The sequence below is a fragment of the Cyprinodon tularosa genome, unplaced genomic scaffold (assembly GCF_016077235.1).
Source record: "Cyprinodon tularosa strain WSP-4 unplaced genomic scaffold, ASM1607723v1 ctg533, whole genome shotgun sequence".
In the NCBI taxonomy this organism is placed as follows: domain Eukaryota; kingdom Metazoa; phylum Chordata; class Actinopteri; order Cyprinodontiformes; family Cyprinodontidae; genus Cyprinodon; species Cyprinodon tularosa.
In genome coordinates, this window is record NW_024039267.1 from 285,834 (window position 1) to 298,870 (window position 13,037).

The 13,037-nt window shown below is 38.9% G+C and overlaps 1 protein-coding gene across 2 annotated transcripts in view; it reads right to left on the reverse strand.

The window, feature by feature from the left end:
* The window catches only part of pld1b (phospholipase D1b), an 83,334-nt gene that overhangs the window by 18,429 nt on the left and 51,868 nt on the right, over positions 1 to 13,037 (reverse strand). For both annotated transcript variants that reach the window (XM_038304409.1, XM_038304408.1), the window contains exons 2-14: positions 12,500 to 12,661; positions 12,251 to 12,414; positions 9,878 to 10,017; positions 9,678 to 9,789; positions 9,532 to 9,597; positions 8,398 to 8,456; positions 8,152 to 8,244; positions 6,282 to 6,434; positions 6,038 to 6,187; positions 2,041 to 2,124; positions 1,190 to 1,271; positions 768 to 878; positions 508 to 690 (exon numbers count right to left, since the gene is read on the reverse strand). In XM_038304409.1, coding sequence (XP_038160337.1) covers positions 508 to 690; positions 768 to 878; positions 1,190 to 1,271; positions 2,041 to 2,124; positions 6,038 to 6,187; positions 6,282 to 6,434; positions 8,152 to 8,244; positions 8,398 to 8,456; positions 9,532 to 9,597; positions 9,678 to 9,789; positions 9,878 to 10,017; positions 12,251 to 12,414; positions 12,500 to 12,629 — 1,527 coding nt within the window. In that variant the 5' untranslated portion in view covers positions 12,630 to 12,661. The remainder of the gene's footprint in view (positions 1 to 507; positions 691 to 767; positions 879 to 1,189; positions 1,272 to 2,040; positions 2,125 to 6,037; positions 6,188 to 6,281; positions 6,435 to 8,151; positions 8,245 to 8,397; positions 8,457 to 9,531; positions 9,598 to 9,677; positions 9,790 to 9,877; positions 10,018 to 12,250; positions 12,415 to 12,499; positions 12,662 to 13,037) is intronic.

A 13,037-nucleotide genomic window follows, 5' to 3' on the forward strand; every position in this document is an offset into this window, starting at 1 on the left:
TAAGTTCTTAGATTATAAATGGAAGTCATTTTGAATTTATTCTATATCATGTGTGCAGAGTTAAATGTTTGAACATCATATGAGCTCCATTTACATTCAGCTTGTTTAAATCCAACTGAAATACGAATTTTACTTTTTTAAGTTTAGAGAAAGTGTTTCCATCGCCCATTTTGTGCATTAACCTTTTTTTGCAATAACCAAAAATCCCCTACAGCAGGCTTAAAAACAAATTAGATTTTTCAGAATTTCATAATTTCTTATGTGATACTTTAAAATGCACAATATAAAAAAACACCTACTTTGATTGTTGTCTAAACACACAGCTGGTTGGGCATTTGTTCACAGAACAATAATGACAGTGCAAAAGTTCTTTGATTAAAAAACATCTGTTACAACTGCACTTAATTGGCTGTCATTTGTTTGCCGCCCCCTGGTGGGCGCTGAATGTAAAGTCTTTGAATAGCAGAGGGAGGCCTGTATAGTAGTGTGTTGTGGTGTTTGTCAGACCTGCTCCATTTGAGAAATGGTCACACTCCCGATGTCCGTGAGTCGATGTTCCTCGTCGTCCCAGCGGCCGTACGCCAGGTCGATCCCACCAACGAAGGCCACAGACTGATCAATGACGATGATCTTCTCGTGGTGTGCCCACAGATAGACGGCGGAGGAAACGTGGTCCGGGTGGCGCATCACCTGATGATAAATGAAGACGGAGCCATTCAGAGAGGAAGTGGAAAAGGAGATGAAACCTGCAGGGAAAGGGTTCCAACCTTGATGTTGGGGTGCAGGCGCAGCAGCGTCCTCTTGCTGTAGCCGGAGTTGATTCCCAGAGCTAACTCCACCTCCTTGTACAGCATCACAAATATCCGCACACCTTGTTCCTGGAATAGATTTCATTCTCACCATTACAACTCCAGTTTATGTTTTCTGTGTTAGACTGTAGATCAGCATGTGTGAATGAAAACTGAAACATTCTGCACTTAAATCCTCCATTTATAATTTAGTAAAAACATCTTAGCTTCTAACTTAGGTTTCAATCCAGAACAGTTTGGATAAAAGTCCTAAACATGCCCATAAGCTTTATCACCTGATTTAAATGGAGATCCTTTCCTTCCTTCTCAGTTTTTTTTGTTTTAAAAACGTGTCTATCCCACATTAATCATAATAAACAGCCTAAATGAGCCGTGCTCACCGCTTTGCGCCTCAGGATGCAGTCAAGACGCCATCGGTTTCCTTCAACGACTGGCCTCTTCAGGAAGATCTCAGGACTCAACCTGCACAACCAAGAACCGCTTTTATGTTCCTTTATAAACCCAATTTTTTATACATTTATTAAAGCTGTCGATCATCCCTTATATTGCAAACTCAACCTCTATTTTATTTTGAAGTCTTCCATTCATCTTAAATTTAGAGCACAATGTTCCAATAAATGTCTCACAATAAGGGCTGAAACGATTCATTGGATTAATCATGATTTATTAATAACTGATATAATTTTGTAACGGAATCAAATCCTCACCTAGAATGTGGCTACAGACACTAAAATGCAATTTGGTAATAGAGTGACCTACTTACAGCAGTAATTAAGACAAAACTCAACAAATATAGAATAAAAATATATTCTTAACAATACAATTAGCAAATGTAAAATAACGTGTATGTTTCTTTTGTATTGCCATTTTAATTCATTTAAAAACGGCAATAAGTTTTTTTCTATATTCCAAATGTTTGCTAAAGTTGTTTTTAAACAGCAAACTTTGCAAGTTCTTCTAAAAGGAAACATTTTTATATCAGCATCTTTTTAAATGAAACTAATTCCTGCAATTTTCTGTCATCATTTATCACAGGATGTAGCATCTTTTAAATGCAGACACAGCAGAAACTCCTCATTAGTAATAATTGTACGCCAGTGTTAACGATAGCTTGAACCTCTGACTGGGTTCAGCGTCACGCTGTAAGTGATCCGTCTGAGCAGAAAACCTCCCGTAGAGGTGACCGCCAGCCGCTCTGCCTGAAGGGAGGAAGCTGTGGTTAAACGCTTACCACCAGTCTGTGATGAAGATTTCCTCTTTGGCCGCTTCCAGAGCGTCAGCCACGTCCTCCATGTAGGTTTTACCATTTACATACCTGCAGAGGACAAAGACAAACTTCTCTGAATGGGTGGTAATGATCTGAGAGCCTCAGGGAGCAAATCAGAGAAACTTTGTAGTGGCAAGATAGGAGTTTATAAAGCTACAATTTCCAGCTAATGATGTCATGGCTCTGTATACTTCTGATTGATTAATTCACAAAATTCAAATTACACAGAAGCACACCACTATATTTGAATATAACCTCTAAAAACACACACATCAAGACTTTTTCTACCATAATTTTATTTAGTCTATTTCCACTTTTGTAGCAAAATGCTCCAAATTCAGGATATTTCAAACCAACCTTACTTTTTCTGTTTCTGCCTCAGTACTTAAAGGATAGCCATTTTCGTTCCAACCTTCTTAACATTTCATGCCTAAATTAAAGTCTTTGTTCTCAACATTAAGAAATTCCGAACAAACAAAAGCAAAAACATTGTGAAAAATTGGTCATATTGGATCATTATGCAGACTAGAACCATTCCTCACAGAGGCTGAAAGGCCGCTCAGAGAAGAAGAAGCCATTACTCCTGAAGTATGGAGTCAATTTTGTTCCATTATTGTTGCAAGCAGAGAATATGTTTTTAAAACTGAAATTTAGAAAAACACATTTTGTAACCTGAATTGTTAAAACAAAATCCAGAAATGTAACTTTGCTGTTTTCTAACATGTCATTATTTCATTTATTCTTAGGTTATTTTCTTTATTTATTTTTTCTGAACATTTAACACAATTTTTTAAATCTTTTTTTCCAAAAATTTGTATTTCTTATTTAGTTTTGATGTTCAAAAACAAATTGCTCTTCACTACAAGCCCAAAGCAAACAAACATTCTCCCCTGCTGCAAATGCCTACCAATAAAAATATTGTTGCTAATGTCGAGCAGAAAATATAGAAATGCTTCCTTGCTCCTCACTCCAGAGCGAAGCCTGCGCTCACAAGTGAAGAGAATGTGATTAAACTTTTATGTAAAAAAAAAAAAATGCTCATAACGCTGAATCAGACGAACAGAAATGTGAAAATAATATATCATATATATAAAAACATATTTTCAATTACATTTGAAAAAAAGTATATTTTGAAATATAAGATAGCAAAATTACTGAAAAAATACATAAAAAACAGATAAAAATGCCAAGTACACAGCAAAGTTCCTTTAAAAACCTTTAAAGGAGAAGTTCGGTTTTTAACACTTTAAGCCCATTTTCTGTAGTGTCCAGGATGAAATCGAATGATCGACACCAAAATTTTGACAATTGCTCCTGTCTCTGCTTTTTGGCTCATTTAGAATCCACCCCTGGCTGCTTTAGAATGGCTTCCATAGAGCATGTCCGATAATGTCCTTAAAACAACCTTAAACGTTCTTTTTTTAAAATATGCTACTCACCGGGTCGTCAGCGCTGTTCAATGACGTTCCAAAAAAAGTTTCGTGAAGAAAAAACGTTCCTGTAGTGTTTTATTTAGCATTTTGTAAATCCCATGGAGTTCTGTAGGAATAGTCAATATTCCGCTGCCACCGGAAACGGAAATGGGGCCTGTTTACACAGTTTTAGTCTTTTCGCTTCAATCTGTGTACTCCGACGTCGAGAATCAAGAATCCACCTTTCGTATTCCATTTTCAGAGTTTTTTAAAGTGTTTAACAGAGACGTTAGCACCTCGACGTCGGAGTACACAGAGTGAAGCGAAAAGACTACAACTGTGTAAACAGGCCCCATTTCCGTTTCCGGTGGCAGCGGAATATTGACTATTCCTACAGAACTCAATGGGATTTACAAAATGCTAAATAAAACACTACAGGAACGGTTTTTCTTTACGAAACTTTTTTTGGAACGTCATTGAACAGCGCTGACGACCCGGTGAGTAGCATATTTAAAAAAAAGAACGTTTAAGGTTGTTTTAAGGACATTATCGGACATGCTCTATGGAAGCCATTCTAAAGCAGCCAGGGGGTGATTCTAAATGAGCCAAAAAGCAGAGACAGGAGCAATTGTCAAACTTTTGGTGTCGATCATTCGATTTCATCCTGGACACTACAGAAAATGGGCTTAAAGTGTAAAAAACCGAACTTCTCCTTTAATTGATGAAAATGTTTTCTAAATTTTCATTCCTGGATAGGGTTTTTTTTTCTCCAAATTTTCATTAGTTTTTTCAAATTTCCTTTAACTAAACAAGTAATAAACTTGCAACAATAATGGAAGAAAACTTACTTCATACAAAAGCAGCAAAAACAGCTGAAGCATTTGGTCTTAATGAGCAGCAATACTTGGAACAATGGGGAAGCCTGATAGGCTGAGAGCAGCCTCCCAAAGGTGAAGCATGGGACTTTACTAAATAGATGCCATCAGGGGGGAAAAAAATTTAAAGCCCAGGCACAAGGAGGTCCTAAATGGACAAGGACTATGAAAGCATTTATAAATTAGTTGCAAAACAACTTAAAGACCATAAAGCCAAAGTTGTGGAGTAAAACACAAAGCAAGGACGGATCTAAGTCCCATAGATCTAATTATTTGGGTTGTGTTGTCAACAATGTTTGTAATATGCAGCAGTTCAAATGGACCAGAATTCTAAATATTGGTATTTTAATGATCCTAAGTGATGTAAAACTGGAAAAATAATATATATATTAATACCAGAGAGTGAGTACTACTGAATCAGGCTCAGGAGTGTGTGAACATATTAGGCCTTTAGAGACACACTCAGGCCGTCACACAGACAGTATAGAGTTGCCCACCAGGCAAGATGGTGATGAGCAGCTGAGTGTCACTTTCCCTCTCTCTGTGTCGGGTTACAACATCCAGACATACACATCTGAGAGGATCCTCACCGATAAGACACATCCATTAAACCCAACTGCAACTTTCATCCCTGACTGTAAGAAACACAAACCATCAGATATAGATTCACAAAAATGCAAATCTACCATCCTACAGACACAAACGTAAAACTGGGCCTTCGCTGAGAAATGGCGAAAACTAAGACCTGAAAACGGACTCTGCCAGCTGGACCAGATGTCGTCTAGACTTCTCCAAACTGGATCAGTTTACAGCACACGGACAAACCAAACCTTCATTCTAAAGAACACTATTATTTAAAATCAAGAATAGGTTTTTCCAAAAAAAAAAACATTTTTCTTTTTACACATAGTAAAAGTGTTTCCTGAGACTCACTTTTATACTATTGCAGTACAGCACTAACCCAAATGATTTAATACAAACTTTATAATCTACAAGACTATTGAGTTTGAAAAAAAAAACTCATTTAAAATGAAACTCTGAAAAAGTTTAAATAAAAAAACAGGTTTTAAGAGTAATTCTGCTCTTTTCTCATATTTTGTTATTTCAAATAATTTTTGTTTTCAAATTGATTTTATATTTTTTTTAAACTGCACTCTTTTCACAGATAACATTCTCCTGCCTTGAAGCCCAAAGCTACGATGGCTGGAGATTTGCGTTTTTCTATTTCGAGAATAAAGTCGTAACATTACGACAATTAAGTCATAAAATTATGAGACTAAAGTCGTAAAATTACGAGAATACGGCACAATATTACGAGAATATAGTAATATTACGAGAATAAAGTCATCTGAATAATCATAAAATTACGAGAATAAATTCATAATATCAAGAGAATAAAGTCCTAAAATTGCTAGATTAAAATCATATTTTATCACAACACTTACAAGAAGCACTTTCTTCCCTAAAACAAGGGAAGAAACTTCTTTTTTGAGGATTTTTTTATCGTTTCCTTGATTTTTGAACTTACAAAATGTGTTTTTTTCAAATCTCCACTTACAAAATGTGTTCTTCGCTAACTATAACGCTAAATTATTTTACTAAAAGGGGTTAAAACCTACATTTTTACATTGCCATTGCAGCAACAGTGAATGCTACAGTAACTGCCATGGTTACCATTTTGCTAGGATGTTCTCCTCCTCTCTGGCGAAGGATCCAAAGCGATGGTCTTTGAGGAAGGCGGAGCCGTACTTTTGGGAAAACTCTTCAATGGACTTACCCCACCAGAGGGCTTGTCTGTAGCTAGAGCACTTCAACACCAAGGACCTGATAAAAAACACCCGCAGTTTGAATTTAAGGCAAACAAGGACAAAGATGTGAACACAATGGGTGTTTATTTTAAGAGGCGCCGTTTACAAACCTGGACAGGCTGTCGATGCGGATGCCATGCTTGGTTTCAGTATACTTGGAGTCCATTTTGATGTTGAACTCTTTATCGAAAAGCATCACAGAGGCAATGGCACCGGAGTCTGGTTTCATGTACATCAGGAAAGAGTCTTTCACCACCAGCCACCTGAGCACATATAGAGATATTCATATTAAACATTTTCCTTAGGTTTTAATTCATGAAAAAGGAATAAGAGTTTCAGCAAAAATCTGACAGGAAAGCAAATCACATCGTACCAAAAAAGGGTCTCTAAATACACTCTTAATGACCGAACCTTATAACTTATGAGGGAAACCCAAGGACTCCTCAGTGGGAAACCAAGTTTGTGTCTTTGAGCAAAAGTTTGGCCATAAACCATTGCTTTTCAGCCCTCTTACCCAATATTTGGGTGCAAGAGAGGATGAGGGGATCACAAACATCCAGGAGGTGATCCAAACAATCCAGGAAGAAATAACAAATATCAAGTAGGGGAGCTCCACCATCCAGGATGGGATATGACATCAGGGAGGAGGTCCTAAACATCCAGAAGAGGAGCTCCACCATCCAGGAGAGGAGCTCCACCATCCAGGAGAGGGTATGACATCAGGGAGGAGGTCCTAAACATCCAGAAGAGGAGCTCCACCATCCAGAAGAGGAGCTCCACCATCCAGAAGAGGAGCTCCACCATCCAGGAGAGGAGCTCCACCATCCAGGAGAGGGTATGACATCAGGGAGGAGGTCCTAAACATCCTGAAGAGGAGCTCCACCATCCAGAAGAGGAGCTCCACCATCCAGAAGAGGAGCTCCACCATCCAGAAGAGGAGCTCCACCATCCAGGAGAGGGTATGACATCAGGGAGGAGGTCCTAAACATCCAGAAGAGGAGCTCCACCATCCAGAAGAGGAGCTCCACCATCCAGAAGAGGAGCTCCACCATCCAGGAGAGGAGCTCCACCATCCAGGAGAGGAGCTCCACCATCCAGGAGAGGGTATGACATCAGGGAGGAGGTCCTAAACATCCTGAAGAGGAGCTCCACCATCCAGGAGAGGAGCTCCACCATCCAGGAGAGGAGCTCCACCATCCAGGAGAGGAGCTCCACCATCCAGGAGAGGGTATGACATCAGGGAGGAGGTCCTAAACATCCTGAAGAGGAGCTCCACCATCCAGGAGAGGAGCTCCACCATCCAGGAGAGGAGCTCCACCATCCAGGAGAGGGTATGACATCAGGGAGGAGGTCATGTGTGGACGCACTGTATATACTGTATATGTCCCATGCACCTTTTTCTTCCTTTGGCACATTATTCTTCTCCTTTGACTATTTGAGCTGATGGAACAAGTACATTTCTCCACTGTGAGATCAATAAAGTCAATCAAGCCAACAAGATGGACCTCATGGTACGATATGCAAACATGTCTGACCTTCTGTCTATAAAGCTAAAATAAGATTTTAATCAAGGGATAAAAACACTGATATAAGGTTAATGTTCATTTTCTCTCATTCTCATTACATTTTGATTACCAAAAGTAACTTTATGGGACAGCTAGCAGCTAGCGCACTCAAAGAAAGTAAAGTTATCAGTTAACTAAAGGTTAACGGTTCCTGATTAAGCAAATCATCTAATAAAACATTATCTGGCTAAATAAATGTTTATACAGCTCATGGATTTGCATTGTGAATTAGTTTGAAAACATTACAATTGCTCTAAATGAGGGAAACGCTAATTTGATCAGATCCCAAATTCTTCAAGATAAACTTTGCTCCTGTAGGGGCGGGAAATAAATATATTAAAGCTGCACAACAGCTGTACATCACACCTCGCACTCTTCTAAGAGAGAAAGAGGATCTGTGTGTGTTTAGGCGTACCGTTTGGACCAGCGGTAGCATAATCTACTTCGACCACAGCAGTTCAACCCAGGAATACGATGGCCGCCAGAACGCTTTAGCACCATTCCTTCCCTGAAAGCATCAGCAAGCAAATAGACAACAAGTAAACAAACAGTTAAGATTCTGATTCGGTAAAAGCAGATGTTAGCCTATTGAAAACTCTGCATAAAAGACGCAAAGATCGTCGCTTTCAAATGTTTATGTCTGTTAATTAAATGGACTTACAAGCCTTTTGGTCCTAAATCATGAATGAAGGAAAGCTGGCTGGCAGCTATGAACTCCATCTGAAAGGAAGAAAAGAAAAGGTCATTTCAGTCTAGAATAAAAGCTGAAATCAGAAGCCTTCCACTTAAGGAAAGCTAATTAGTAAACGGCCTGTACTTTTAAGTCAGGGGACTCTACAGCACTTTATTCAGTCATTCAGCCATTCACTGACACACTGATGGGGGCAAGCTACAGTGTGGCCACAGCTGCCCTGGGGCTCACTGAGAGAAGCTAGGCTGCCAAACACCCAGGCACCACCGGACCCTCTGACCACCATCAGTAAAATTGGGGGAAGTGTTTTGCCCAAAGGCACAATGATAATGAAAGGCGGAGTTGGGGTTTGAACCGACAACCCTTCAGTTGCAGGGCAAACTCCTGCATCCAACGTCACCATTGCCTCCCATAGTTTTATAGTTTATGCCGGGGGTCTTCAACAGGGGGTCCGCAACCCCCTAGGGGGTCCACGGAGGTACTGCATGGGGGTCGCGAAGGTTTTTATATTCGTCCCTGAAATTTTTTCTACTAATTGAAATGTCTTTAAATCCACATTAACATGAATTCAACACACTGTAGTAAACAGATAAATGGAGGCAGAAGATGTCTTTCAGTCATCAATGCTCACATTCAGCGACACACAGGAGCTCTTTCAAGGTGGACACCGTTTCCTTCACAACACCTGTCCCATCAACCAGGAATCAGAAATACTTTAATAATCCCAGGGAGAAATTACTTTCATTACATTAATCCATATGTAATGGAGCGACTATAGGACCAGTTTCTATATAACACAGTTTCATACAATATATATAATTAGGGGGTCCGCGTTCCATCTCGCCATCAGTTTGGGGGTCCTTGGCCTGGAAAACTTTGAAGATCCCTGGTTTACGCTTTTAGCAGGAGACAGTTCTAAAAGATGAACACTACATATCTCTAGCCTGATAAGAGTCATTGAAGTCAATGTCTAAAACATACACCGAAACATTTCAAGATGGAAAACCAAAGAACAAACTGAAATGTTACAGAGTTTTTAACTAGCAGGATAAGATCATCACTGAAATGCTTGGTTAAAGCTCTGAGCGACGCTGCTGGCCTTACCATGTCGTGGCAGCTCCTGTACATCGGCACCTTCAGCAGGCTATTCAAGTAATCTTCAAGTTTTGTCTGAAACAAAACCCACAAAACATCAATAAATAAAGGTCAACATGAAAGTAAATTGAATGAAATAGAGCTGGGAGACAAACCCTCAGACTGGAAACGTAGTCTCCCCTTTGGCTCGTCCCTTCTCCCTGGGGGAACTCTGGTATCTCTGCCATCTCCGTATTTGGCATTGTACTTCTTCTTTTTATTGTGTTTCTGTAAAAAGACGGATCTTTACATCAGTCAGAAAGTTTCTGGTTAAAAGTTTAAGAAGTAGAATGAAAGACTAAAACCAAAGTTTTACCCTCGGGATAGATGAAGCCTTGTGAGCCTCTTGTATAACTTCAGGTCTTTGTGAAGGTCATGAAAGTGTTTCTCTTTCTTCTTCACATACCACGTAAACTCCCCGTGCTTCAGCTCGATCGTATACAAAGCTGCCGACGCCTGTCAACAAGACGGCCTACAGTCAACACAGCATTTTTTAATCTAATTCACAAACTTCTTTGGAAGCTAAACTCCCAGGAAAATTATAAAACTGGAAAAACTTGACATGTCTGCAGTCTAAATGTTTTTAATGATTTTTGAATAATCTGCAGAATTTGTGTTTTAGCTTGAATATATATAGTAAAATCAAAGGTGACTTATATAGGAAAGGATATTAAAGAAAAAACGAAATTTGACCGAATTTAGAAGAAAGGAAACTAACATTTTGATTTGTTCACGAACCCAACAAAGAAAACTCTGATGCAGTAATCTTTTTTAAAAGGCGTTTTGACACAAAACATTTTAAAAATATTTTGTCCTAAGCTCTATAGAAGAAATGGATATAAACTTATTCCCAATGTAAAATATAGGAAATACACTTAAATGTAGCTGGAAACCAACAATTGAACAAAATAATATTAAACAATAATTAGCACATTGAATATATAGAAAATTAGTTTAGTAAAGCTTTGATATTTAATGCCAGCATCAATGTAACACATCATACAGTGGTGAGGTTTAAGGTGCACCTGCTAATAAGATGCAGCAGTGAAACACAGTCCACCATATCATTAATAAGTTGGTATACATAGCAAAAAAAAAAGGTTTTCTTAAAATAAGTGATTTCTTCTTGAATTGAGGAGGGAAATGAGAGACTTTGTCGGTGGAATAAGACAATTTGCATTTAACATAACAAAAAAACAACAGGTGTCTTTATTTAAAATGCATAATATCTAATTATCTTATTTTAATATATACTTCTTATAAGCCCTTAAAGCATTAGCACACACAGTGCTTTTCAGTGTTTAAGCAAACCTCTGTTAAATTAAGCCACATCTAAAGAGGTAATTACAGTCCAACAGCTACAGGGAAGATCAATATGGCAGACTGGACCGCTTCTAAGCATTTCTTAAAGGTATAGAGGATGATCTTTTATTTCCGGGTGGATCATCTCAATAAGTGGTCCTCTTAGTCGTTAATCATTCTGGTGATATCTTTACGTAATGCTGTCCGACGTGCTCGTCCCGTTAGCTATTTTTATCCACCTGCGCACTTTCAGGCGTATATCTGTGCTAATCTACGGTTTCCGACAGTCATTGAAGTTCGCTTTTCTCCCCGCAGTTCTTTGAAAATGTTCTTTGAAAAGTGTCATAAGAGAAAAAGTGTCTAAGATAATGAGAAGAACAGAAAGGCTTTAGAAGAGGCAGATATATCCCAGAATGCCTTGCGCGGAGTGCTCTTCTTGCAAAGCATTATGGGATTTGCTGTCGCTATAGGCTGTCACTACTCGACAGCAGTAATAATAAAGATGGCGCAGGCACCGTGCTTTGGACTAAAGGGCTGGTTATACTCCTGCAGCAATGTGTCGCAGTCAGCGTGTCGCAGGTATCTGCGTTAACTGTGACACAGACGCAGACGACCTGGTTTCAGAGCATAAACCAGCCTAAACCGGGAAGTGAATCATCCGTACAAACGATCAGTTAACTGTGTTTGCAATAAAGTCCACATATAGTCCCTGCTCTATATAATGATTGATGGATTTAAGGGTTAGGGTTGAGGTTTGGACACAGTAAGCTTGTAAGAGCGAATCAAACAGCAACTTTTAAACAGAGCATGCATGAGTAGAAATGGGCTCATGCATGCTCTCATATGCATTTACTAGGCATTCCCTATCAGGAGAGGGCACAGGGTTGTGCATGTACATTTTTTTTTTACAGTGGAGATGGCGGGTCTTTAAGAAAAAAAAAAAAAAATCCTCCACAATACATTTAAGCTTTATTTTTCTTTGTCCAAAACTGGTAGTCGTTTCACACAAGGTTAAATAAAAGACCATGACAGCGTCTCGTTTCTTTATCGCTTCATGTTAAATCAAAAATTATTTATTTCTAAAGTGAAACTCTTAACGTTTTGACAGAAATTGACGTATAAAGTAGATTGTCAGCATTTTGCACAGATTCCTATCAATTAATTAGTTTCAGACAAATTATTTTTATCATGGAATATTTTCTATCCAAGTATCAGTCATCTCCAGCTGCTGGTTATAAATAATAGTTGGTTTGTTTACTACTGTTGAGGACATGTGGAGATGCCAGAATAAGATCCTCCTGATCATTAAGAGGATTAAAAGGATGCTAAGTTACTCACTGCAACTCACAGTTAGGAAGCATAAAGTGAAAAAACAACATTCAAGCACCTTATTGACGCTCCTCTGCATGTTGCTGCCAACTCTTCCCTGATTCGCTGTATATCGTTCTGCTTCCAAGATTTTGGCAGTGATGGGAGAAGACAGGAAGACATTGGCCTCGGGCTCCTTAAAACCCACCGTCTTGTAAATGGCTGTGAAGGGAAACCGATCCCCTGCAAGGAAAAACACAGACTGTTAACAAAACCTGACAGCGAATATCAAAGCTGAAGAAACGATTGAAGTAGCAAAGGTAGGTACGAGGAGTCGCCGCTTTGAACTCGCAGTCACCGACGTCGAGGTCTTTAGAGTCCAGTTGCTCCATGATGTTGCTCATGTCACTGGCTACCAGGTGCAGGGTGCTGGAGGTTGGCTCGGACTGCCGCAACATGACTAACACTTAGTCTGGAGCCCAGGGCTCACCTGGAGAGACAGGTAAAGGTAGTTTTAGAGGTAACACGAGATAATTAGTGTGACAGCCAGCAGAATACTGCTAAATGTACTGTTCACATTCACTGGGAAAACAATCTAGAAATAAGTAAGAACTTTCTTAAATTAAGTGTATTTACCCTTAATTTGAGTCGGTAAATGAGCTAGTTTGCCAATGGAATGAGTATTTCTACTCTTAAAATAAGATAATTAGATAATATACACTTAAAATAAGACAAAGCAATTGTCTTTTCTAAATTTAAGTGTAAATTGTCTTGTTTCATTGGCAAAATGTCTCTTTTACCTCCTCAATTTAAGAACAAATGCACATATTTTAAGAAAAAATGACTTATTTAGATTTAGATTTTTT